At 45.0% G+C, this 27669-nt stretch overlaps 2 protein-coding genes across 3 annotated transcripts in view; both read right to left on the bottom strand.

Annotated features, from left to right (window-relative positions):
- Window positions 1-1817: 1817 nt before the first annotated feature.
- AMHR2 (anti-Mullerian hormone receptor type 2) lies at window positions 1818-8998 on the bottom strand. The gene is given in 12 exon segments (XM_038577788.1): window positions 1818-3249; window positions 3251-3435; window positions 4323-4459; window positions 4629-4776; window positions 4978-5150; window positions 5293-5407; window positions 6947-7177; window positions 7286-7422; window positions 7608-7685; window positions 7948-8139; window positions 8375-8557; window positions 8858-8998. Coding segments are annotated over 12 exon segments (1836 nt in total). The 5' UTR covers window positions 8931-8998; the 3' UTR covers window positions 1818-3065.
- Window positions 8999-15998: 7000 nt separating this feature from the next.
- The window catches only part of SP1 (Sp1 transcription factor), a 44189-nt gene continuing 32518 nt past the window's right edge, over window positions 15999-27669 (bottom strand). For both annotated transcript variants that reach the window (XM_038577785.1, XM_038577786.1), the window contains exons 4-6: window positions 23914-24082; window positions 21144-21343; window positions 15999-20700 (exon numbers count right to left, since the gene is read on the bottom strand). In XM_038577785.1, coding sequence (XP_038433713.1) covers window positions 20387-20700; window positions 21144-21343; window positions 23914-24082 — 683 coding nt within the window. In that variant the 3' untranslated portion in view covers window positions 15999-20386. The remainder of the gene's footprint in view (window positions 20701-21143; window positions 21344-23913; window positions 24083-27669) is intronic.

The following is a 27669-nucleotide window of genomic DNA, read 5'->3' as shown; positions in this document are numbered from 1 at the left end:
CATTTTTAATAATTTATGGTGTTATCATAAATATCATTATTTTGTTTTGTTTTTTATTTATTTTTTAAGATTTTATTTATTTATTCATGAGAGACATACAGAGAGAGGAAGAGACACAGGCAGAGGGAGAAGCAGGCTCCCCGTGGGGAGCACAATGTGGGACTCCATCCCCGGACCCTGGGATCATGCCCTGAGCCAAAGGCAGATGCTCAACCACTGAGCCACCCAGGTGTCCTTGTTTTGTTTTTTATTTTTTATTTTTATTTTTTTTATTTTTTATTTATTTATTTTTTTAAAGATTTTATTTATTCATGAGAGACAGAGAGAGAGAGAGAGAGAGGCAGAGACACAGGCAGAGGGAGAAGCAGGCTCCATGCAGGGAGCCTGATATGGGACTTGATCCCAGGTCCCCAGGATCACACCCTGGGCTGTAAGGTGGTGCTAAACCACTGAGCCACAGGGCTGCCCGTTTTGTTTTTTAAATATTGTTTTTAGTGGCTGGAATCCCTACTCTTTTTTAAATTTTTTTTTTTTTTTTTTTTTTTTTTTTATGATAGTCACAGAGAGAGAGAGAGAGAGGCAGAGACACAGGCAGAGGGAGAAGCAGGCTCCATGCACCGGGAGCCCAATGTGGGATTCGATCCCAGGTCTCCAGGATCGCGCCCTGGGCCAAAGGCAGGCACCAAACCACTGCGCCACCCAGGGATCCCCCCTACTCTTTTTTTAAAAGCAATGAGGCCTTGCACACATTTCTAAACTTCTCTGAGCCCTTGGTTTCCTCCTCTGTAAGTGGTGCTCATGCTTACAGGATTGTCATGAAAAAGGCAAGTAGACTGTTGGGCAGAGGCAACACCTAATAAAAGTTACGTTTAGGGCAGCCCAGGTGGCTCGGCAGTTTGGTGTCGCCTTTGGCCCAGGGCCTGATCCTGGGGACCTGGGATCGAGTCCCACGTCGGGCTCCCTGCATGGAGCCTGCTTCTCCCTCTGCCTGTGTCTCTGTCTCTCTCTCAATCTCTCTCTCTCTGTCTCTCATGAATAAATAAATAAAATCTTAAAAAAAATAAAAAAATAAAAAAAATAAAAGTTACGTTTAAAGGTTATTAAAAAAAAAAAAAAAAGGTTATTCAGAGCATAGTTTTTAACCAAGATTGGAAAGAAAATAGGTGGTCAAGAGGCAATTGTAATAGTTAGGGCCTGCTAGCCTAGGAGGAGAAAAAGACAGTTGGTGCCCAGAGCAGGCCCTACCCATGCAACCCCAGTTGAGAATTGACTAGATATGGGTGGGATGAGTTGGGGTCACAGAAGAGACAAAACACCTTCCTTGTTGGGATCCTCTAGGACCAAGAGAAACTTAGTGTAGTAGGCCTGGTTAGCTCAGTCGGAGAGCATGTGACTCTTGATCTCAGGGTCATGAATTTGAGCCCCACGTTGGGTGTAGAGATTACTAAGAGATAGAGAAATATGGTGCTCTTGAGAGCCAGGGAAGAGGGGAAGGCAGCCCTGTTGGTGAGGGGGACGCCGGAGCTTGGCTATTGATGTGTTTAATTTCAGGTGGTAATGTCTTGTAGAGAATTAGGGTTCTTTTTTTTTTTTTTAAGATTGATTGATTGATTGATTTCTGATAGACACAGAGAGATAAAGAGAGAGAGGCAGAGACACAGGAGGAGGGATAAACAGGCTCCAAGTCGCGAACCCGACGTGGGACTCAGTCCTGGGACTCCAGGATCACGCCCTGGGCCAAAGGCAGACACCAAACAGCTGAGCCACCCAGGGATCCCCGAGAATTGGGGTTCTGAAGAAAAGTGAAGTCTTAGGGCTTGAAAGTAGACAGGCTCTACTTTATTAATGCTAATGCTGGAGCAACCAACATACAAAAGGACAAGAGAGCATCTCAATGTTCATTCACAACTGTTCCCATGTCCAGAGTGTCCACTGAGGCCAGGTGCTACACAAGACCCATCACCCCTTCTTGTTTACCCTGAATCAACTCTGCAAGCAGCGTAGATATTCTTACCCATACTTTATACATGACAAAACAGATTCCTAGGGTAGGTAACTTGCTCAAAGACACAGGGCTTGGTGCTCACTGACCAGGAATCAATCCTGTTGTAGTGAAGTCAAAGCCTTCCCATTGTTCTCCTGGAGTTAGACCAGAAGGCCTCATCCCCCTGATTTAGCAAATGAGAAACCTGAGGGCCCAGAGAGAGAATGTAACTTGCCCAATACCACTCAGTTAGAAACTAAACTGGGTGGGTTGGGGTGGGGGTGCCTTGCTAGCTCAACTGGAGGAGCATAGGACTGGGTGGGGTGGGGTCCTCAATCTTGAGGTCAGGAGGTAAAGCCCCACTTTGGGTATAGCGATTACTAAAAAAAATAAAAATAAAAAATAAAAACACTTAAAAAAGAAAAAAGAAAGAAAGAAAGAAAAGAAACTGAACTAGAGCTATAAACCAGGGACCCAGTGTGAAATGTCCCTGAGGGGCACCCAGTATGAAAGGGGCCTGGGGTGGGAAAGAAAAGCCAGTAGAGAAGGCACAAAAAGAAATGAAGGAAGAACTTCTCAGTAGGGTTCACAAGGCCTTGCCTACGATTTTCCACAGAACGTCTCTGCTCTCTCCTTCACACACCCGACACTTCTGCTACCCAGGCTCCTTGCTGCTTTGTACTTACTGCCCCTCAAGACCCTGTGCCTCCTGCCCCCACCATGCCTGGAAAACTGCTGGTTGAAAACCCAAGAGCTTCCTGTGCTCTGTGAGGCCTTCCCACTCAAGCCTCAGACAGGACACTCCCCCAGTACCCCAGGCAGTGCCCCCAATCAGGTGAGCTGTGAGTCTCCGAGCACTTGCCAAGCAGTGATGTCATCTTCCCCCAGTGCCCACCATGCGATCCCACCAAATGAAGGCCTGTGTTAGAGAAGGAGAAAAAGAGAGACTGGAGGAGCCCCGGATCACATGAAGCGGGGAAGGCCCAAGGACGTGGAAATCAAGCTGACTTTATCTCTCACCCACCCCTTCTCCCTGGTTGGGACTGCAGTGTACAGGATGCGCGCAGAAGGATCCAAGCATTCAGCAGGTAGGACAGGCAGTGGTGAGGCGGAGCACCGAGCATCCGACCACCAGATTTATGTTTGCACGAACATAGATTATACATAACTGCGCGTTTACAGGTGAGAGATGGTACAGGAGGATTCCTGGAACAAGGAAGTAGCAGACATCCAGCTGAGGCCTACAAGGGGGAATGGCAGTGGGGAGGAGCTGAGAGACAGTCTTCTGGGCAGAGGGGTGGGCAGCCATGGGCGAAGCTCTCTGGGAAGGGCTGGGCCTCTTGAGGATGGGCCAGGGCGGCCAGGCGCTGCTGTACACACTCAGCTGTCAGCCGTGCTTCGGGGTCTGCATCCCAACAGTCCTCTAGCAGCTCTCTCAGGCTGCCAGGGTCCTGGGAAGAATGACCGGGAAGCAGGCTTAATCCTGGAAGTGGCCCCCTGAGTAGCCCCAGAGTTGAGAGGTGTCCACCACTACCCTGTTTTCAACACTCCTCTTCTGATCCTCTCTGGAGCCCCCCTCCCTTCCCGCTCCCCCAAATCCAGCTCTCTGCATCTTGCTCCCTATGAGACAGGTTCTTTGGGTGTCTTCCAGAGGGTTAACCTTTTCCTCTGAGGAGCTGATTCAGATTAATGACTTAACACACTGATGGGAAATTACTCTCCTTCCTTTCAGGCAACCAGGGTCTTAGCTAAACAATACTTAACCCAATAGACACTTGTTGCAGTGGAAATTTCAGGCCAGGTAGCAGGGAAAGGGGCTTCCTGTTAGGAAACTAATTATACAGATCCTGAAATTTCACTGTTTGGCCACTTTTTTTAACCCTTAAAACCTAGGACTGGCTTTTATTGGATCATGGCAGAAACACAGATGTGTGAGACAGGGTGAGGAATTACTGGATTAAATGGTGGGTTCCAGTGTGCCAGGAGAGGACCATCATGGGAACAGAGCTCAGGGCAGAAGCAAGGCCAAGGAAGGCTTCCTGGAGAAGGAGACTGAGAAATAGGGCTAACCGACAGTGGAGAGAAGAGAGACAGACCAGGCAAGTCTGAGCAGGAGGAAGGTGTCAGTCTCTGTCTCAGGAATGGGGTGTGGGACTTGTGGTGGAAGAGGATGAGTTGAGGTACAGAGCAAGTTTGTCCAGCTCCAGCTGAACATGAGATGGGGAGTGGTGGCAGATGAGAGGAGATAGGAGCATTTGGGCTGGTCCCAGTAGACAAGTCCTCGAAGCCCATGTCCATACTCTCCAGGCCCCCAGCCCACTGGCAGGTGGCCTCTTACTGTGGTGAAGGAGTGCCAGGTGGATGGGATACAGGGGCGCCTTCTCTCCTCTACGGCCAAGGTCCACAGCTCACAGGTGGTGGGGGTGCTACCCAGTTCTGCCTCATAGGCCAGTTGGAAAGGTGGTGGTCTGCTGTCTGGGGAAAGGTGCACAGGGCTAGGTCAACTAGTCCTGGGGAGCCTCCTTGTGAAAAGTCCAAGAGGGAGAAGGGCAGGGCTTCCCGCAGCAGGAGGTAGGTGGACATAGAAGGAGTGGTGAGGTATGGGGCTTGGGGAGAGAGGGACTGCTGTCACACCCATCCTTACCAGGCCTCAAATCTGGGCAGCGGCTCAGGATCTCCCATAGGAGCAGAGCCAGAGAGTAAACATCGGCTTGTCGGAGGGCCGTGCCCCAGTCCTGTAGGTCCAGAGTCTTGTCCAAGAGCTCCGGCGCCATGTACCTCTGGGTGCCAGCCTGGAGAGAAAGGTGTGGAGGCCAAGAATCACCTTCCTGGCAAGCCTCACCACAACACTGGTCCATGCGACGTCCCCCCAACTAGACTCAGCAATGTCCCAAACTCCGTAGGTACTGCCGCACTGTTGCCACAGCAAAGGACACATCTTCATCAGCAACACCGCCATGATCCCAGGCCTCACCCTCATCCAGGGTACTCACCTCCATGATGGCAGCTGGGCCTCGGGGTTGAGTAGGGGCCCAGGTGGGAGGCTGGGTGAGGCCAGGGAGCACCAAGGCAAGGCCAAGGTCTCCAATGGCACACGACCCATCCTCCCGAACGAGCACATTCTGACTGCTCAGATCGCGGTGGGCAATACCTGGTTTGTATTGGCCTGTGGGAGAAGCCAAGGTTGAAGGGGCGTGGGTCTTCTTCCTTTCTCTTTTGACCCAATTCTTTCCCTTCAAGCTAAGGGAGAACCAGACACAGCAGCGTAGCTCTTGATGCCCATAGCTTCCTACTTCCAGTTCACCCACCATCCTGCCAGCGCTCCTCATGGAGAAATGCCAGGCCCTGCGCCAGGGACAGTGCCATCCGCATGGAACTTCCCCAGTCACTGGTGTGCTGGGTCAAGTACTGGCACAGGGAGCCCTGGGGAGCAGCAGAGAGAAGAAGAGGACACATAACCTGGAGGTGGCTGATCCACCCCAAGGTGCAGAGATCAATCTAGAGACCTCGCTCTCATCTCCCAACAGACCGACACACTGATCCATCCAGGCTGAGACAAGAGGCAGGGGAGGAGTGAGAACATGCATCTGTCAGACTGATGGGAAAAACAGTAGCCCTAACTCAAGTGTCTGAGCGCTTACTATGTGCCAGGCCTCCTGTAATCCTAATCCTCACAACAACCCTAGGAGAGAATGTACTCCTGACATGCCTCATTTATAGACCAGGTGCTTGGAAGAAAGCTAAATAAACTTGCAAGTCACTTGGTGAGAAAAAAGTAGAGCTTCAACCCAAGTGGTCTGACTCTAGGATCACTCACTAGTAACTACGTCATCCTGACTTGGGACTTGAGGCAATAACAGAAGCAAGAGAGGCAAAGTGAGCTAAGTGGTGGTACCCCTCGTGAGCCACCTGGCCTGAGGCGTCAGGCCTGTAGGGAAGAGCCGGCCCATGGGAGAGCCACCAGGTAGGAGAGTGAAAGAAGGGGAGCAAGTGGAAATTGGGAGGGGAAGGAGCATTAGATTAGTGTCTCTCACTCAACAAACATTACTGGGTGCCTTCAGTGTGCCGGGGAAGTTGAACAAACAAACCAACCCAAGAAAGCAGAGATTTTTGAGCTGGGCATTGAGACACATAGTCAAAGAGGGGACTTCTCAGAATTCAAGATTTCAGAGAGAGAAGATGACGGGGCTAATAAAGTCCCCAAGTCCTTAGCAGGCCCACAAGGCCAGGTGTGGTCTGGTCCCTGCCCACCTTGTCCTCTTCATCCTTCCTGTTCATGACCCTCCCCTTGAGTCACATCTTATTCTTATCTCACAGTACCTCCTCTCTTAGCACTTTATGCCCTTGACATCTGATGCTTATTTTTGTGTTTACCTGATTCACTCTGTCTCCCGCACTACTCTACACAATCGACAGAGGCAAGGGCTAGGCTGTTTGTCTTAGCACAGGAGGTGTGGTACATGGTTCTTGAATGACTGTGTCAGTGAGTTTGGAGGGCCAGGCCTGGACGTATTTCTTTAACAATGATTTTCCTTAAGGTTGGGAATATGAGTAGTTTTTGTTTTTAAGATTCTATTTATTTATTCATGAGAAACACAAAGAGAGAGAGATAGAGACACAGGCAGAGGGAGAAGCAGGTTCCCTGCAGGGAGCCTGATGTGGGACTCTATCCTAGGACCCCAGGATCATGCCTCTGAGCCAGAGCCAGATGCTCAGCCAATGAGCCCCCCAGACGTCCCAGGAACATGAGTAGTTTTGATTTCTCCTTCTCTATCTCTATTTCATAAATTAAAAATATTAGCAAATATTGCTTGTCTAATGAACCAAGAAGACAAAATCATTTTGAACGTCTAGAGAAGAGGAAATCTGAAGCGGATGAATAAGCACGAGCGGGGCCCCGCGGCCATCCAGCACCCACATACACACACAGGCAAATGCATACAGACGTCCCTTGGTCCTCACCTTCGGATGCAGTTCCAGTACCAGCAGGGGCCCACAGGGCGGGGAGCCAGGGCCCCCTCTGCTGGCGGTGATAAAGCGGACAATGTGGTCGTGCTGCAGGCCTGGCAGTTCGTACACCGCTCTCTCCGCTTGGAACTGGGCCACAGCCCTCAGGGAGAAGGCCTTGATGGCCACCAGTCTGCCTCGCAGCTGCCCAGCCCACACGGCCGTGTGGCCTCCTTCCCAGATTACCTGGCGGAAACACAGTGCTGGGTGCCAGCCTCAGCTAGTCGCGGGGCCAGGTTTCCTCCCCAGCACACCCTGGGAGGGATTGCAGGACCCGGCCCCCTCCCCAGGCACCTGGGAGAAACACAGCTCAGACAGCTCGGGGAGCTCAGCACTCCAGTCCCCGCCTGAGTCTGGCTCCGGCTCCTGCTCCGGCTCTGGCTCCGGCTCTGGCCCACCTTGAACGCTGCAGGCCTTCCGCTGTCGCAGGGCTGGGGCAGAAGGGAGCTCTTGGGTCAGGGTGCACAGGCAGGGAGACTGGGAAAGGGGCTTTGTGGAGGCAGTGGGCTCAGGCTCTAGAGATCTCAGAACCACGGGGTCAGGGGAAGCTGGAGAGGAGTCAGAGCTTTGGGGCAGTGACTTGGGGTCACGAGGGAGGCATGAAGTAGATCAGTACCCAAGATGATGCTGCCGAGCAGCAGCAGCAGCAGGACGAGCAGCCCCAGCAGCACCAGCGCCATCCAGATGGACTCGCCTGGACGTTAAGCCAAGAATGCAGCTTGGATGAGCCTTGCCCCAAATCCACTCTGTTCCTCTCCCCTTCCTCAGAGAACTTGCTTCTGGACCCACCCCCACCTTGGTCACAAGCCCCTTATCTCCCAGTCACTAGGGCAACCAACTTCTCAAGGCCAGGAGGAGGAAAACTTGGGATGGGGGTAGGGTGAGAACCAGCCTTGGTTCTACCTCTCATCCTAACCTGGGCCCCAGCCCCCAGCCCCAGCCCCCTGCATGGCTACCTGGGATAGCTTGGGGACCCTGGGAGCCAGGGGTCCCAGGGTTCCCTGGAGGAGGCAGATGGCTGTAATTGGCATTGCAGAAGTCAGTGCCACAGGAGCAGGTGAAGAGAGTGGACCCGGGGCTGGGGTGGGCTCGGGGGCTCAGGTCACAGTGGGGGGACTCACAGTCTGGCTCATCACTGTCTCGGCATCCTGATAGGGTGGGATTAGAAGAGAGAAAGGGAGAGAAAGGGCGAGCGAGCATAACTGGGTCTAGGAACAGAGAGGATAACCCCCTTCTCTATCAGAGGCATCCCCTCCATCTCACACGGCTTTTCTTTCCCTCCACACATTCCATTTCTCCTCCTCTCCCACTGCTGTCACCCCCACCCCAGGATGTACCTGTTTCCCACCCTAGCTATCACCTGCTGTATACTTTGCCATTCACCTTGCATCTCCACCTGTGCCTGGTCTTGGGTCAGGTTCCAGATCCCAAAACAGCAGCGGCTGTAGAGGCAGCGGATAACCCTGGGGGGCCCTGGTCCTGCATCTAGCAGCTTCCCCAGTGTCTTTGTGCTTCCCCGTACTCCAGGGGCCTCAAAGAACACACAGGTCCGCCTGCTTGGGGGTGCTGTGGCCCAGGGTGGGGAGAGGGGAGGGTTCAAGATAGGAATGAATGCAGGGGCAAAAGCAGCAGCCCAAGGGAGAGACAAAACAGGTTTTCATATCCCAGGGCCAGCATGGCAAAGCTGTGAGCAAACAGGATCAGCAGAGGTGTGGAACCTGACCTCACCCTGGGGACACATGCTCTACCTTTTGCCCTCATTCACCCACCCCACTCATTCTTCCAAAGGGGTGGCTGCTGCTTCAAGTCCCCCTTTCCCTCAGTGGGTGAGCTGGAAAGGCCCTGCCCCTCCCTGTAGACACTTACCTTGCACAGCTGTGGGAAGTAGTACCCAAAGGCCCAGAGTCCCCAGCATCATGCTGGAGGAGGCAAGCAGCATGAAGAGGGGAGCATGAACCAGCACTGCTGCCCTGGGCCAGAGCTTCCCTCAGATATAGGGCACTGTGGGTCTTCTGATCCCTCCGTCCCCAACTCCGCCCCCCTCCCTCTTCCCAAGTCTCTGTGGGGGAGACGGCTGCTGTGGGGGAGAGGATGGGTGTGGGGAAAAGCAAGGAGAGGGAGGAGCAGAGAACCAATCTCATATCCTCTTCTCTGCAGCCAGGCTGCCTCCTCTTTTCTCTGCAAAGTGGGAGGAAGGGGTCTTGGAGGCCCAGCTGAGAACCCCATGACATGGAACCTCAGGCCTCTGCACTTTGCTGACCCTGGAGGAAAGTGCTGGATACTGTTAGCCCTTCCCAGGCCAGAAACCAGAATGAGGTCAACTAAGCCATTCAGCTATGCCCAAGATCCCTTCTTTTCAGGGCTCGGATCTGCAGCTCTCTGGGCAGACAGGCTTCACAGACGATACTAAAGTTGACTTCAGTTTCCAAACTCCAGAATCAGAAAAGAGTTATAAAAAAGTCACATTGAAAATGGGCTAATGGGAAATTTTATGTTACCAAAATTTTAAAAATCATATTGAGCCATACACTGAAAAAAAAAAATCACTATTACTGAGAAGGTTAAAAAAAAAAAAAAAAAAAAAAAACACCTTTTATTGAGCCCCTATGTGCTAGGGCCGAGCTAGGGTTATGCATTTTACAATCGTCTCATCTCATGCTCCCGTTGAGGTATTTATTATTGTTTTCACTGCACAGGTAAGAAAGCTGAGTTTAGGTAACTTGCCCAAGGTCACCGTGCTAGGAAACAGCAGATTTGAACCTAGTTAAGTCTGATTCCAAAGCCCAGGCCCTGTTCTTTATCTTATTCCATGGTGCCTGAAAACAAATTTAAAAATTCAGCATTAAAAAGTATTTCCGTTTGATACAGTATTTGAATATTTGGATCTAGATTGTTGAGAAAATATGCACCATTACCTGTGAGCAGGCCACTAACTGGAAAAGGAGGGTACAGTTCAAACTACCACCACCAGAGGTCAGCAGACATAGGAGAAAGTCAGGGCGCTTGGAGGGGCAAAAGGGCCTCCTCTATTTTTTTTTTTTTAAAGTAACATTTATTTTTTTAAATTTATTTATGATAGTCACACACAGAGAGAGAGAGAGAGAGAGAGAGGCAGAGACATAGGCAGAGGGAGAAGCAGGCTTCATGCACCGGGAGCCCGATGTGGGATTTGATCCCGGGTCTCCAGGATCGTGCCCTGGGCCAAAGGCAGGCGCTAAACCGCTGCGCCACCCAGGGATCCCAAAAGAGTCTCCTCTAAAGACTAGTATCTATCGTCCACCTCCTATATTTATTAAGCTTCAGGGACTGTATAGGGTGAAGGAAGAGCCCAGGGTGTGATGCATGGAAGAAGCCTATAGCTTGTGCTGCAGCAGGAGACAGGAGTCCAACTGCACCACACTCTTCCCCAGAGTAAGGCATTACATTAATAGGTAATCATTTCCCAACCTGCAAGCTGTTGGCTCCCATGAGACTCAGAGTCAGAGGGGACTGGTTCCCTGTTTTCCTAGCCTTCTGTCCCCCGATGGTTGCCTAGAAAACTTTCCTGGGAATGGTCTGGCTTAGACCAGGACTGAGGGTGTAAGTATGAACTCTCTAATTCTGGAGCCTTTTCTCCTGGGGGGCCTGCAGGAGGGACGGAGAGAGTAAAAGCTCCAGTGTTGTAAAGGAGCAGCCAGAGAAATGACTAGAGCCAGAGGCAGATGAGCAGTTGCCCATCCTTCCCTGGGACCTTCGGAGAGTCTGCAGGCCTCTGCCAGTGAGATAGATGGAATGTTGCACTTAGTTACAGCTATTTTCCTTCACCAGCTTCCAGATCAGATAAGTCTGGCGGCAGGGTGGGGGGTGGGGGTGGGGGTTTGGAGGGCAGGTGGGGAGTTGAAGGTCAAATAGCTTCTTCTGTCTGGAGTGTCTCAGGAGACTACCTCCTCCAGAGGGAAGCGAGGTGAAGATGAGGCAGGGAGGCAGTCTCCTTACCCAAAGCCTTGGATGACCACCAAGGTTTCTGGTTTCTGAATGGATGACCACCAAGGTTTTTTTGGTTTCTGTCCTTTCAAAGACAGAAACATCCTAGCCAGGTTTATGAGGTGAGGTGGTGATACAAGGGGTAATAGCCTGAATGTTGGGGGATTAAGAAGGTCCTGAGAAAGGACCCCAGCATAGAAATAGTCTCCCTGATTCCACATACACAAAGATCCTTCTTCACCAGGATCCTGATTCAAGTCTGCAGTGGCCCAGTAAGTTACCTTTGACCCTCCTGTCTACAGGGCTAAAGTGAGTTGTTTATTCATTCAACTCAGAAAATATTAAGTCTCAACCTTTTTTCCCTTCCTTTCTTTTTATTGAAGTAATCTTCACACCCAACGTGGGGCTTGAACTCACGACTCTGAGATCAAGGGTCGCATGCTCTTCCGACTGAACCAGCCAGGCACCCTAAGGTCTCAGTCTTAAAAAAAGGAATTTCTGGGTGTGTGGGTGGCTCAATGGTTGACTGTCTGCCTTTGGTTCAGGTCCTGATTCTGGGGTTCCTGGATCGAGTCCCTCATCGGGCTACTCACGGGAGTCTGCCTCTCCCTCTGCTTGTTTCTGCCTCTCATGAATAAAATCTTAAAAAAAAAAAAAAAAAAGGAATTTCACTAGGTGCTGGGCCTACAAATAGATGTGTGCTTCCTGCCCTCCAGAATCTCATAGTCTAGAAAGGCAGGAAAATATGTCAACAAGCAACCAGAAAATTACAGGTCAGACTAGGGGTATGAGCAAGGAGCTATATAAGCAGAAAGATCAAATAAGTTAATTCTGTCTAGGGCATAGAAAAGTACCTAGAGGGTTTCAAAGAGAAAAGGACAAATTGTCTCAAAGGTAAACACTGAAAATATGTAAAAGGAGGGTAATGATTACAGGCAAAGGGAGCATCAAGAATAAAGGCACAGAGGTATGAACACAAAGTGTGTGTTGGGAGCAGGGGGAGTGAGCAGGAGAAAGAGGTATGAGATATGAAGCAGAAAATCACCCTAGAGATAGACTAGACCAGACTGGAAAGGTTTTCAAGTCTGTATCAAGAAGACTAGACTTTTCCTGAAAGCAAAAGATTTTAGGGAGGAGTTTGGAAGATGGATGACTGAGGCTTGGGGAAACTAGAAGCAAGGAGATCCATTATGAGACCGAGCAGTAGCCACGGTGAGTACCAGGACAGTGGAAATAAAAAGGGAAAAAGTTGAGTGATGTTGTATTGGTAATACTGACAGGATTGGTAATCAAGTAAACGTTGGTACTTGAAAATGAGAATTAAAAGATGATTGAGGTTTTGAGTATAAATGATCAAGGGGTAGTGATACTGTCAAGTTAGATGGGAAATACAAAGGATTATTTCCCCTTCTTACATGTTGATTTTGAGTTATCTGTGGGACATCCAGATGAAAATGTCCCATAAGCAATCTGCCAGGTTGAGAGAAAAGGTAGGACTTAAGATTTGGGATAGCTAAAGAATGGATGCAACTTGCTTAAGGGGGTGAAGTAGAAAAAAAAAAGGGGGAGGGTGAAGTAGAAAGTAGAGCAAGGAAAGGACTTAAGACAGGGGCACCAACATTTAAGGGACAAAGGAAAAAGTGGCTATGAAGGAGACAAAAAAAAAAAAAAATCAGGAGTATCAGTCTCATACTCCAAGGGAACAAAGTTGTTATTACTGTTTGAAGATTTTATTTATTTGAGAGAGAGAAAGAGCATAAGCAAAGGGGAGGGGCAGAGGGAGAAGGAGAAGCAGACACCCCGCTGAGCAGGACTGATCCCAGGACCTGGGATCACGACCTGAGTGAGTTGAACAGACGCTGAACCAACTGGGAACGGGAACAGGAACGGAGCTCTAAGATGCACACGGTTGCAGGTCTAAAAGGCAAATGACTCAAAGACCATCAGACCTGGCAACCAGACCGCTGATGTCCAGGAGAAACGGTTTCATAAATGATAGGTGCTGAACAAAGTGGCCTGAGGCTAAAAAGCCTCCTCTTCACTAAAAGAAGAGAAAAATTAAGTGTAAACTACTTTACCAACTTTGGAAATGAAAAGAACTAGATCTGAAGCTTGAAGTGGAAGCAAAGGGATGGGGAAAGATATTTTTAACATGCTTATAGGATGACAGAAGGGAACCCAAGAGAAACTGAAGATGAAAGGGGGAAACCACCACCAGAACTAGATAAATGAGGTTAAGAGCACAGGTGGTAGGGCTGGCCTCGCAAAGGCAAACTTTCTCTCCCAAGCAAAGATAAAGAGCTACACTAGTATCGGTGAGTATATGGCTATTTGTAAGGAGAGGAGAGGGAAGTTTGAAGAAATTCATTCTTACGTTCTCTCCATGAAATAAGAAGTAAAGCATCTGCTTAAAAAATGGGGTCAGGATTGGGAAATCTGCAATTAATGGTATCTCTCTCACTCCCCAGACTATGAAGTACTTGGTGGCAGGACCTGTTTTATTTTTTATACTCAACCTAGCTCAGTACCAAGGAAATAACGGCCCAAAGAGGTTTACTGAATGAACAGGTGGTACAACCATTAAAGGCCCTTTTAGGGCTAGAAAACAAAACAATTCCCCCAAAAAACCCAACCCCCAAACCAAAACATATCCCCCCCCCCAATAAAAAATGTTAAAATGTTATGTTGCTAATGGCTACATAAGGAAATCCAATGGTGAGTTTACCCATGGCTGAGTGATTGAAAAGCAGATAAAGGAGTCGAATGTTTAGCAAAATAACAGAATGCTGGTAGCCACAGTATAAACAAGCGACTAAGGATTCTTGGATAGGTGGGAAGGCAAGCGAAGTCATAGGCTGATGGGAAACTGGAGACTGTCAGAATAATTTCAATTTCAGTTTCAGATGGGGCCATAATCTTGACTTGATCATGTTAGACACAGGCTGGTATTAAATGAATGCAAAGTATGTTGGGGCTAGACCTTAGTTTCTAAATACCATTCTTCAATAAAAAGAACTAAGGCTCCTTGGAGAAATGGCTGATTCTAGGGCTGGGACCGGGAAAATACAAGATAAGCCTGAAGCATCTTGTATGTCGCAAAGTTCTTTAAAAGGTGCTCAAAAAAGTAAAAGGATGTAGACGTATCAAAGAGACACAGGAGTCTAGCTGAAGAGCTCCCAATACAGCTGAGACAATCTGAGCGATGAAAATAATGTAGTACTAGATTATAACCTAAGGATAAAATAAATATACATGAGGTACGTACTAATATAAATTAAAGGAGGGAGAAAAGAGTTTCCTCACAGAATTCCCAATATTCTTTTTTGTTTTTGTTTTTTTAATTCCCAATATTCTCTGTAGGTACTATTTTCACTAGAAAGGGAAACTTGATTCCTACCAACTCCATTAGGGGTGGGCTAGATTTATTGACTTGTTTCCCAAGAATAGGGAAAGAAACACAGTGGAGAAAAACACTACCTTAACCAGGTGATGAAGGTTATTAGCACAGGAAATGTCATGTGGTTTTCATATACCTGAGAGGATGTAATGAGAAAGGCATTTCACACCATTTCACCTGTGTAGTATTTTTTCCCAAAAACCTGGAAGCTCAGTCTAATAATGAGAAAAACATCAGACAAATTCAGATTGGGGGATATTCTACAAGACACTTGGCCAAGACTCCCAGACTGTCAAGATCACAAGAACTTGAAAGACTAAGAAATTGTCACAGATCAGATAAAGTCTGGGGAGACCCACCAATGAAATGCAATGTAGCAGCCCAGAATGCATCCTGGAATGGAAGGAGGACATCAATGGGAAAACTGGTGAAATCCATAAAGCCTGGGGTTTAGCTGATGCAATGTACCAGTGTCAGTTTCTGAGATGTGACAACACGCAATAGTACATTAACAATGGAAAAATTTGAGTAAGGAGTGTATGGGATTCTCTTTGCACTATATTTGCAGCTCTCCTTTAAAGTATTCCAAAATAAAAAGCTTATAAAAAAAAAAAAAAAAAAAAAGGTTGGGACTGCCCCATTCCTCTCGGTCCTCCACATTTCTACGTAGGCATGGCACACTGATCTGGTCATGAAATTGTTTGCCTGGGACTTAAGTGTAGGGGTAACTGCACTGATTAACATGTATGGAAGCACAACAGTGTACCTGGAAACCTCTGTTGGGTACAGTGTATGAAGTTATAACCACATTCTCCCCATTCCCACCCTGTCAACACACCAGAGACATGGCTTTTTTATTAAAAAAAAATTTTTTTAATTGGTTTACAAAGGAGCTACAGACTACATTGAAACTAATCTTTGTACAAAAAGGCCAAAAAAAAAAAAAAAAAAAAAAAAAGCCCCAAAACACCCAGAGACAAAAGGGTAGGGGGAGAGACAAGAAGGAAGATACAAAAGAGCAGGAAGAAACCGAAAGACAAGAGATTAGCATCATACATACACAAGATCAGGTGAGGGGGAAAGAGCAAGAAAGATGAGAGAGCATTTAAAAGTATTTCCCCACACAGCCCTGGTGATAATCGGATTGGAATCAACAACAAACACAGCATGAGAATATTAAGAGGTTTAAAAAGGCAACAGTGGTATGGAGACTGGTTATCGCCAGTGTTGAGAAAGAGAAATAAACTTGTTTTAGGCACCAGAGACTGGAGCACTGCCCCTCCCTCCCAGAGGATGACAGACTGGGTAAGAGGAAGCAGGCCCTGGGGCAGCTGCCATTGGTGTGTGTGAAAAGGGTCTCCTCAGGTCAATCTCAGCATATTTCCCCCATCTTCCCCCAAAGTCTTTGTGCCTAGACTCCAGGTGAGGGCTATAGGATGCCACTGGGAGAAAAAAGGTGAAGACCTGCCCTTGTCCACACTGTTCAAGAGCAGTTGCTGGGAAAGTGGAGGGCTGGGTAGACAAAGCCCATTCCCCTGTGGAGAAGGCACAGTGTAATTCCTGAAGGTGAGATGGAGGAAAACACACACCCCAGGAGAGGTATCAATGGAGTCCTCACCACCTGCAGTTTAACCCCATTTGTTACACTTTTTTTTTTTTTTTTTTTTTGATACTGAAGGGAGTTGAGGGACAGATCACCACACCTCTTCTCACTTAAAAGGGACAAGGAAGGCTGGGACTGTTTGACAATAAGGAAAGAGGAAAAGGGGACAAGGTACTCATTTCTCTCGAATGTGGTAGAGGAAATCTTTCTGGGTTTGGGGAAGTCAAACTGGAAAGATCTAGGGGAGGAATGAAGCTAGGGAATCCCCACCCCCCCTTTTTTTTTTCCTTTCCTAGCCTTCACTCTAAGGCAAGTGAGCCAAACTGGGAAGAGGGAGTAGGAATTTAAGCTTAAGGCTGCTTAATATCCTCCTGGGGGCTGGTGTTTAGGGAAGGCAGACAAAGAAAAGAAACAGGTCAACCTCAAAGCTGGTCTGCTCATCCTCCTAGAAGAGGTCTGTACCCCAGGAGGAGAGCCAAGAGAGGCACCAGAGAGAACACAGGCTCCAAAACAAAAGTAATAACCTGCCCATGTTTTATCAGCAGTTTCAAAAGCAATGCTTTCCGGGATTGGAGGAGTGCCATATCCTCCTCCCTTTCCCCAAAACTACTGCTGCCACCTTTCATCCTTGCATATAAGTTACTGGCTCTCTTCTAAGGGAGATGAAACTCTGAGATTTCACATTTCTCTTCCCCACCCCAAGAGGCTACCCAGCTTTGAATAGGGGGAAGGAGAGCTATGCTAAGGGTCCCTCACTTGAGGCAGCTAGACTATCCACATTTCCTTGGTACCGGGATCTCCAAAAATTGTTTGCTTTGATCCCAAGGTCCAAAAGGCATCAGGGTACTTAAAATTGAATGAAAACTCTAAGCGAGTAGCACCAGGGCTCCCCCAAAGCATAACAGGGGCCTGATTAATACCCCCAGAAGAACCCCTCACAAAGTATATAAATTTATTGCGTCCTAGCAAAGATCTGCAGCTTCCAGTATTCACACATTGTGAAGATATTAACAATACAAAATATATTCTGAAAGTCAAACATCTGCAGTTCATAGTGCTTTCTCAGATTTGTTAAAAAAATACAATGCTTAGTTTCCTATATAGGATATACAAAAGCAAAAAATATATATATATATGTATATAGTAGAAATAAATCAATCAGCCATAGTAATTTACAGCTTTTGTCTCTAACCCTCCCCCAATCATAATCTTTACCCCACACTTCAGTCTATACTTTCTGGGATCAAGGGTTCTATTTATTCTGAATCAGGCTGAGAAATATCCATTAAATTGCATTCTGCATAGCACCCACAAACAGGGTGCCAGCTGGGAGGTCCCTGAAGGAAGATGGTGTGGGTTGTTACTGCTCTGGGTTAAAAGTGAGACAGTCAAATGGCACGCAGATGAATGTGAATAGGCAACCTGAAAGGGCAAGGGAATGAGTGCTTTAATATTACCACTCCTCTGGGCATCCCCTGCCCCACAGGTTTGGTCATTTAAAAAATTTAAATAAAAAAGCAACTCATGAAAAAAATGTTAGAATCAATATGCCTGTCAGTTACATTAATTTCTGCTGGCCAAAATGTTCAGGGAAAGGGATTTTCAGCAATAAGCTCATGACTCAAGGAATGTAGGCTCCTAACTCCCTGTGGAAAAGACTGAGCGGCTCACTGCTGCTGGGAGACAAGAGCAGAAGCTGCTTCAGTTTGGGGGCCAAACAAGATACTGGATCTGGAGCTTCCTTGGTGATAAGGAAAGAGGGTAAGTGGAAAGAACGGATTATGAATTCACTTATAGCAATGTTAATGGAGGGTCGAGGGTAAACCAGCATTCCAACCTAGACAAAATCATCATGAGATAACCTTCTAAACACCTGTAGTCCTCAGCATCATTAAGCTGGTTTATATCAAATAATTTCATACTGGGGAAGATTCCATTCCTTGAAATTCTCTAGCAAAATACTACACGCTATGGTGAGTTATCCTGCCCCTTTCTTCCAAAAGATGCCTACATGTACATGATTACAGACATAAAATAACAGGTTCTGAGTTCTGCCTTTCAGTGGGAATAAAGGGTGTGTGATAGGTGGCTGGGCATGGATGATTTTTATTTCAATATTAATTTGATCTGGGGAAAGTTCCTCAAAATAATTCCTGAGCGTGTTAAAGTCTGCAGAGAAAGGACCAAATGGAGCGAACTACTGTTTAGAATATTAACAGTTATTGTATTTCAGGTTAAACAACAACACAAACTTACCCAGACCCTAATTTGAATAGATTTGGTATAAAATATATAGTAGAATCATAGCATCATCTATTTGTAGTCAAGGTAAAAAGACTTATGAAAGAAACTAGGACTCTGGTATAGTTCTGGATGTTGGTTTCACTTTCAAACACAAAAATAGTTTCTTCTTCAAAAGTGCAGTAGAATATCCCCCATCATTAATTGTAACTAATTTAGCATAAGCAAAGAAATGACCTCAGGAACATACCCAGGTTTAAAGACAGATTTCTAGGTAATGGGCCTGAAAGGCATTTTGAGCTGAATTTGATTTATTTTCCAACAATTTCAAATATAATTTCTCATCTGTGTGTAGATATATACAGGCACAAACACACACTCACACACAGTCATACACAAACACTTCATTTTCTATCAGATCAGGGCAATTTTTTATTGCAGGTCTCTTTTTAGTATAGGCTAACAGAAAACCTATCCCCAACCTAACAGGTTACACACATACACACAGCCATTTCCACACTTCCTCACAGTGAAAAGCTCTCTGACAGGATACCAGAAGGTCAAGAGAGACAACGTTTTAATGGCTGGGCCTTGAGGACAACTCTGGTTGCATTTAAATCTCAGTGCCAAATGCACTAAGAGTTCCCTGCCGCTATAATTTTTGGATCAGTCTCTTCAGGAATCAGGCCATGGAGAAAGCAGGATGGTGTCTCCCGATCTCTCTTATAAACCACAGTGGTAAGACAAGATTTCTTTTTGTTCTGGGCTATCACTCCCATGATCGTGTGCTTCCTTTTCCCTCAGGAACCACCCAAGGAAGAGTTAAGGGAAAAGGTCAAAGAACCTCTGCCTTGCCACTAGTACATGCTCTGGAGTTCTGCGGAATGGAAACCCGAACAGATTCATTGGCTGATGTTCCTTAATAACATGAGAAAGAAACTACTGGGGATGTTCAAAAGAGGAAGTGCATTTCCTTTCAGAATATGACCTCAGAAACCCATACACCAAAGCTCAGAGCTACTTTGGAAGACAGCTGTACAAATGTCCAAATACTCTACTAACTCCTGAACTGGACTACTCTGAGTCACTTCCACTTCTGAGCACATCATTTTCCTATTGAAAGCCCCTAGCTTTTACTTGACCATTTTTGACAATTTATACAAACTGATCCCAGATTATATAACCTTTAAAGGGTCTTTTGTACAATTCCATAGAAAGACGTCTGACTCTTGATGCTTAGAGCAGCTAATGAGGAGAGGTGCCTTGGACTCTCCAGCGCCAAGAGGGTGCCTGCGTCAGTAGTATTTTGAACACTCTCTCCACAGCTAACTCAAGCATCAGCCTGGGCTTCAAGGCTCTCTCCACTCTGCTGCTAGGACCAAGGACCTTAAAAGATTGACAGAAGTGCCTCATCCAGGGATCATTATCAAAACCAAAACATGAAGTGATCAGGTGAGAGAAAGGGAGACAGAAAGGTTGAGTCAAGAAAAGAGTACAAGAAGCTGATCCCAAATAAAAAGACAAAATTAAGAAAAAACATTATGTATGTATATATAAACTAAAAGCAGAGCATATGAACGCTTAATCTGGTGGGAAGCCAAGACAACATCTATAGAAAAGCTTGATGTGTCACAACAAGGCTCAGCCATAGGGAAATAAGGCAATATAAAAAAATGACCAAGGTATTTTTGGTCACAGAATGGTCTCCTTCCTCCTCCCAGCCAACCCCTGCAAATGCATCTCTATATATCTTTTATATATATATATATATATATATATATAATATAGAATCTGGTTTTTTTTTTGTTAAAAAGTATTTCAATGATCATATATATTTATCAAGGCATGATGGCTTTAGGAAAGGGGGGATCCATCATGGGGGAGCTGAGAAGGGAAATGCAAGAAGGGAAAGCTGGGGAAAGAAGTGTAAGAAACTGTGTGGGGTCAAACAAATGCTCATAAAGGGTGGCACCAACAGAATTTTCAATAACGTTTCTCACTTCAGGAGGTACTGATGATAATAGATGGATGCCAGGACCCCATCTCTTGTATCCCTCCCCCAATTCTTCCCACCACCATGCATTTTAATGCCTCATGGCTCTCTCTCCCACATGTCTCTTGGACCCATGCTACCTTGTATCCCAGGGTTGATGGGTATGGCCCATATGTCTCTGGCCCCGGGTGCCTGATCTCAGAAGCCATTGCCACTGATATTAATGGACTGCAGATCTGCCACCTGCATGACGTTGATGCCACTGTTGGCAAGACGGGCAATACCCTCTGGACAGATGGCCTCCATGGCTACCATATTGGTGGTAATAAGGGCTGAAGGGGTAGCAGTGCCGCTGCCTTCTGAACCTGCCCCACTGTCCAGGGGCAAAGTGCCCACACTCAGGGATACACCTGGGCCTCCCTTCTTATTCTGGTGGGTCTTGATATGCTTTGACAGGTGGTCACTCCTCATGAAGCGCTTGGGACACTCAGGGCAGGCAAATTTCTTCTCACCTTGGTAAAAGAGAAAGAAGACAAGAAATGAACATCTTACGAAGTAGGGTTACCTTGTCCAATTTACTGCTTTCAAACTATATGGGACAGAATATTAGTCTTAGAAGGTAATAAAAACAAGAAAAATCTGGTATCTTTTTCTTTTTGAGAGAGTGGGGGCAGAAAAATAGGTAAAGGTCAAAGAGTACTAGAAAGGAAGGACTACAGTAGAAAAGTAAGGTAGGACCGAGAAGAATAATGGGGCCATGGTCCTCCTTTAAAATCCCACTGAACACCTAGCTCCTTCCTTCTGAAAGGTTTTCCAGATAAACTCCAATTCGAATCATTTATGTTCCATATATTCACTTTCAAACTTAATTACTCAGAAATTTAATTATTTCATAGATATATTTTGTGTCTTTTTATGCTATTACTATTTCTTTCCTCCCGGGGCTCCTTCTCACCTGTATGTGTGCGTTTGTGTCTTTGTAGTTCATCCGAACGTGTAAAGCGTTTCCCACAGTATGACCAGGTACACATGAATGGCCTCTCGCCTGTATGCCAACGCAAGTGTGCCCGTAGGTGTGAGGTCTTGCCATATACTTTGCCACACCCTTGGATGTGGCAAATGTGCTGTTTCTTTTTGCCGGGATCCCCAGAGCCTCTGAAAATAAGAACACAACTATTCATAATGCATTCTAGAGACAAGAATTAAAGAACCCCAAAATGTTAACATTTATTACCTGACCCACTCAAAACTAACCCAAATTTCTATTTAAAAACAAACACTTCTCTTGGGGCACCTGGTGGGCTCAGTCAATAGAGCAAGCAACTCTTAATCCTGCTGTCATGAGTTCAAGCCCCATGTTGGGGGTGGAGGGAGAGAGGGAAGGAGGGAGGGCAGGCTTCTCTTTAGTACCAAAATATCAATCTTTAGGGGTGCCTGGGTGGCTCAGTCAGTTAAGCATCTGATTCTTGATATAGGCTCAGGTCATGATCTTGGGGTCATGTGACTGAGTCCCATGCTGGGCTCTACGCTCAGCATGGAATATGCTTGAAATTCTCTCTCTCCCTCAACCTTTCCCCTACCCCTGCTCGTACCCTCTAAATAAATAAATAAAACAAAGACATAGATCTTTAGTTGATGCTGATTCTTAATACCCCAAATTCAAGTTTTAAATTTTTTCTCTACTGGATATTTACTATTTCCTGTTTTTCTATTCCTTAATCAATTCTGATGTTTGATGTATGAAGAGATAATTGCTCTCCGGATGACTTGTGAAGTCTGTGAGGCTTCTTGTATTTTTCACAAAGTTTGTCTTAATACAAGCATTTCCTTCCTCCCTCCCTCCCTTCTTTTCCTTTTCTTCTTTCTTCCTTTCTTTTTTCTCTTAAGATTTTATTTATTCATTCATGAGAGACACAAAGAGGGGCAGAGACTCAGGCAGAGGGAGAAGCAGGGAGCCAGATGTAGGACTTGATCCCAGGACCCTAGGATCATGACCTGAGCCAAAGGCAGACGCTCAACTAATGAGCCACCCAGATGCCCCCAAGCATGTTCTTTTTCTTTTTTTTCTTCAAGATTTTATTTATCTATTCATGAGAGACACAGAGAGTGAGGCAGAGACACAGGCAGAGGGAGAAGCAGACTCCCTGCAGGGAGCCTAATGATGTGGGACTCGATCCCAAGACCCCAGGATCATGACCTGAGGCCAAAGGCAGATGCTTCAACCAGTGACCCACCCAGGTGCCCCAAAACAAGCATTTTCTATGAGAACTGTGAATATATATTAAAAAAAAAAAAAAAGAACTGTGAATATGGTGCTATTTTTGGCTAAGAGCTTATTTAAGGAACAAAAGATCTTGCCACCTGAACACCTCATGGAGAACTTTAAAGAAAATATAATGGTTTACAACTATGAACTTATTTTCTAAAATAAAGGTCAAGAGCCAAATGGTAAATATTAAAAGCTGAAAAGCCAGAGCACTATCAGGGACTTCAGTGGAAGAGAAAGATGGGCTAGATAAAAGTTAAAAGAGGAGAATAAAAACCCTAATTTAAGGTAGGGGAGAAAAAAAAAAAAATATATATATATATATAAAGCAATATATATAGTTCCCCCCTATATAAAGTAATCCCTAAGCTCCTCTCAGAAATCAGTACTGAAATGTTTTTGCCAAACCAATTTGTTCCATGTGTGATCCATTAGTGGGTATTGGGGAGATTTCCAAGAGGGACTTTTCTTGAGTTTTAACAGCAGAGAAAAAAAACCATAACGGAAATGAAATCACATTAGGGGGAAATCAGAGTTTCCTTTGAAAATTTAAATCCACTTTAAGTTTTTTTTTTTTTTTTAAAGATTTTATTATTTTTAAGTAATCTCTACACCCAACATGGGGCTTAAACTTACAACCCCAAGATTGGGAGTCACATGCTTCACTGAGTCAGGTACCCCTCAGTGTTTCTGATTCAGATTTTTTTCTGTAATGTAGGGTTGACCTATAAGGAACTTAAATTATATTTGGTTTTGGTGCTTTTCTTTTTGTACTTATTTCTGTTGAGACAAAACTTAGATTTTTTTCCAAAGGCATTAAAAAATCTGTATGACTTTCTATATTCTTTTTCAAAAGCAGTGAGTTGAAGAAAAACAAACTTGGAACTCTCCAGAGATAATACTAAATAAAACCAAAATATTCTACTAATGAGAAATATTTGTCAGAACTTTGTTCTACATGACACATTAGATTCCATGATGGAAGAATTTTCTATCTGGAGTAAGCATGTCTATTTTGAGGGAACATAAACTCTGAAAACCCTTATAATTCTCACACAGCCACTGTAAAAAAAAAAATAATTACAGTAGGTATGTTTCTTTTTCTTTGCAAGACTATTTTACAAGCAATATTGTTAAAACCATCTCAAAACAGACATATGGTAATAATCATTTGACCACTGGCTCCATCTGATTACCTTATCTCTGGAGAAGGCAGGCACCTATTAAGGCCCAAGGATTTAGAGTAGATGAAAGGATCAGAGCTGGAAACAAAATCCTAATATAACCCAATCAAGTGTACTGTACTATCTCTGGTCCCTTTGCAACACTGCCAAGTCTTAAATGTTTAAAAAAAAAAAAAAAAAAAAAAAAAAAAAATCAACCCTCTTCTGCTTACCTCCAAATCCATTATTTTTTCTCCTTTATACTCTTAAAACTGGCTTGGTAAGAAACAACTTACCTTCCTTCACTGTCTTTACAGTAGGGGCAGGTGCATGCTTCCCGCCTAGTCCTCCGACCAGCTTGGGGCTGGGGATCTGGGCTGTTTTCCCCTTCTTCTCCACCTGCTGTGTCATCATGTATTCCATCACCACCAGCTCCATGAAGGCCAAGCTGAGCTCCATGATCACCTTAAATTAAGAGAGTAAAAGAAAGAGTCAAGGTGGGAAGTAGAGGAGGTCATCAAGTTGTGGTCACTTAGTGATACTTTACATTTACAGCACCATTTCTTCATAGCTTTGAAGCCATATTTACTGATACTGCTATCCATTCTTTAAAAATCTCAGGAACCATTACTGAAAATACAGAGTTAATAAATATGTAAAAATATGGTCAATCTCATTTAAAATTTATTTTAAAAAAATAAATTTTATTTTTTTGAAGGGGAGGGCAGAGTGAGAGACTCTTAAGCAGGCTCCAAGCCCAGCACAGAGCCCAATGCTATGCTCAATCTCACACCCCTGGGATCATGACCTGAGCTAAAATCAGGAGTCAAACACTTAACCAACTAAGCAACCCGGGCACCTCTAATTTTTTTCTTTTTTTTTTTTTTTTTTAAGATTTTCTTTTTAAGTAATCTCTATACCCAGTGTGGGCCTCAAACTTATAACCTTGAGTTCAAGAGTCATATGCTCTTCCAATTGAGCCAGCCAGGTACCCCATTCTCATTTAATTTTAATTTTTTAAAAAAATTTACTTATTTATTTATGATTGACATAGAGAGAGACAGAGAGGTGCAGAGACACAGGAGGAGGGAGAAGCAGGCTCCATGCCGGGAGCCCGACATGGGACTCGATCCTGGGACTCCTGAATTGTGCCCCAGGCCAAAGGCAGGCACCAAACCGCTGAGCCAGGGATCCCTCATTTAATTTTTAAAATGCAACTCTTTATAGGGAACTTTCGTAATTTTTCACCTATCGGATCACAAAAAGTTAAATAAAAACCCCACGAAAAGTCAAAACTAAAAAAAAATTAAAAAAAAAAAGGAAAAGAAAAGCCAAAACTCTAATAGTACATAGCATTAGCAAGGGCATGGAGAAATAGGCATTTTTATATATAGGTGGTGATAAATCAGCACATTTTGAAGTCCAATTTGGCAATATTATATTTTTTTCAAAGATTTCATCCAATTATTCATGAGAGACACACACACAGAGAGAGAGAGAGAGAGAGAGAGAGAGAGAGGCAGAGACAGGCAGAAGAAGCAAGCTCCATGCAGGGAGCCTGATGTGGGACTCGATCCTGGGTCTCCAGGATCAGGCTCTGGGCTGAAGGCGACGCTAAACTGTTGAGCCACCCAGGCTGCCCATGGCAATATTATTAAAAATTTAGGGGCAGCCAGCTCAGTTGGTGGAGCACATGACTCTTGATCTCAAGGTCATGAGTTCAAGCCCCATGCTGGGCATAGAGCTTACTTAAAAAAATAAAATTACATTTAAAAAATTTAAACATATATCTTCAAAGTAATTCCACTGTGAATCAACAATATCCTATGGATATATTCATAAATATACAAAATTAAGTGACAATAATACTTTCTATCGCTTTATAACAAAAAACTAGCAACAAATGGTACACATCAGAGTAGTTAAGTAAATTATGATGAACTTATGCAACAGAATACTATACACCCACAAAAAAGAATGAGATAAAGTTACATACTGTTACGGAGTGAGTGGCCAACAAATCTATTCTTCATTCCCAGTGCCAAAATACTATAGAGCCAACCAAATAGAAAGGACTAAAAATAACACTAATTCCAAACTAGAAACAATTGAAACTTCAGAGGTAAAACTTCCAGAAATGAGCAAAAAATTGTACCAAACATTCAGCAGAGGATAGTACATTTATATTATCAATTTTGACACAATAAACAGAGGAAAGAGCTGAGGTCAAAGTTAATTCCGTACAGCCAGCTATATATCCCAGGGAGGTTTTGATTTGGGACTAGATGATTTTCACAATGTTAGAAAAACAAAGAAAATATCAAGCATACATTCTGTCACTTGATGTCATTTACTTTTAAAGATAAAATCTGTATAAAATCACTATAATTGGGACGCCTGGGTGGCTCAGCGGTTGAGCATCTGCCTTTGGCTCAGGGTGTGATCCTGAAGTTCTGGGACCGAGTCCCACATCGGGCTCCCTGCATGGAGCCTGCTTCTTCCTCTGCCTATATCTCTGCCTTGTGCTCTCTCTCTCTGTGTCTCTCATGAATAAATAAATAAAACCTTTTAAAAAATCACTATAATTTCTGTTCTGGTTAAAATAGATAAATGCTACAAAGCTCTAGGTCAGTGTTCTTCAAACTTTCTAAACTTGTAGCACACAGTAAAATATATATTTGACCTGTGACCTAGTACATGGATACATAATTGAAACAAAAGTTTCACAAAGAATGCTTACCCTTTATAATAAGGGTATTCTGAAATTTGCTGGGCTCTATTTAATTTTTTTTCCTTAAATCTGGTCATGACCCAGTATACTGATCTTATGAGTACTAATAGGTCACACTTAACATTTTCAAACACTTCTCTAGGTCGGTGAACAGACTTTTTAAATATTTTATTTATTAAGATTTATCATGAGACAGAGAGAGAGGCAGAGACACAGGCAAAGGGAGAAGCAGGCTCCATGCGGGTAGCCTGATGCAGGACTCGATCCTGGGAGCCTGCGATCACGACCTGAGCCGAAGGCAGATGCTCAACTGCTGAGCCACTCAAGTGCCCCAGTAAGTAATGTTTTAAAGGAATAGATAACATATCCTCAAGTTTTCAAAGCATCTACTAAACAATAAGTATTCACCTATGAAAGTATCTCGTAAAAAAGTCGATGACTCTATCCATACTTAAGATTTCTGTAAGTGGAGATTGGTCTGCTTTGTTTTTATCTGTTGTATAAAGGAACAAACAGTATCTACAAATCTCAGCTCTTGGTTTTACTTCTGTACCTAATCTCCACTCTACTCAGTGCATCAACATAATTCTGAGTTACTATACCTAATAATAAGCTCTCTTCATGATTTCCTTCTCATTCTACCACTTTTTTTTAAAGATTTTTTATTTTTTATTTATTCATGAGAGACACAGAGTGAGAGAGAGAGAGGCAGAGACACAGGCAGAGGGAGAAGCAGGCCCCATGCAGGGAGCCCGATGTGGGACTCGATCCCGGGTCTCCAGGATCACACCCCACCTGCAGGCGGCACTAAACCGCTGCGCCACCAGGGCTGCCCTCACTCTGCCACTTTTATTTTTTTTATTTTTTATTTTTTTAAAATTTTTATTTATTTATGATAGTCACACACACACACACACACACAGAGGCAGAGACACAGGCAGAGGGAGAAGCAGGCTCCATGCACCGGGAGCCCGACATGGGATTCGATCCCAGGTCTCCAGGATCGCACCGTGGGCCAAAGGCAGGCGCCAAACAACTGCGCCACCCAGGGATCCCCACTCTGCCACTTTTAAAAAAGATTTACTTGAGAGAAGGAAAGAGAGTGGGAGGGGCAGAGGGGCAGCTTTTTGTTTTTTAAAAGCTTTTTGTTTTTTTATTTGTTTGAGAGAGAGAGAGAGAGAGCGAGCACATGCACAAGCTGGAGGAGAAGCACAGGGAGAGAAAGCAGCAGAATCCCAGCTGAGCAAGGAGCCAGACACTGTGAGGCCGAATCCCAGGACCCTAGGATCATGACCTGAGCTGAAGGCAGGCATTTAACAGA

Source organism: Canis lupus, chromosome 27 (assembly GCF_011100685.1).
Source record: "Canis lupus familiaris isolate Mischka breed German Shepherd chromosome 27, alternate assembly UU_Cfam_GSD_1.0, whole genome shotgun sequence".
Lineage (NCBI taxonomy): Eukaryota > Metazoa > Chordata > Mammalia > Carnivora > Canidae > Canis > Canis lupus.
This window is presented reverse-complemented; position numbering and strand designations above follow the sequence as displayed.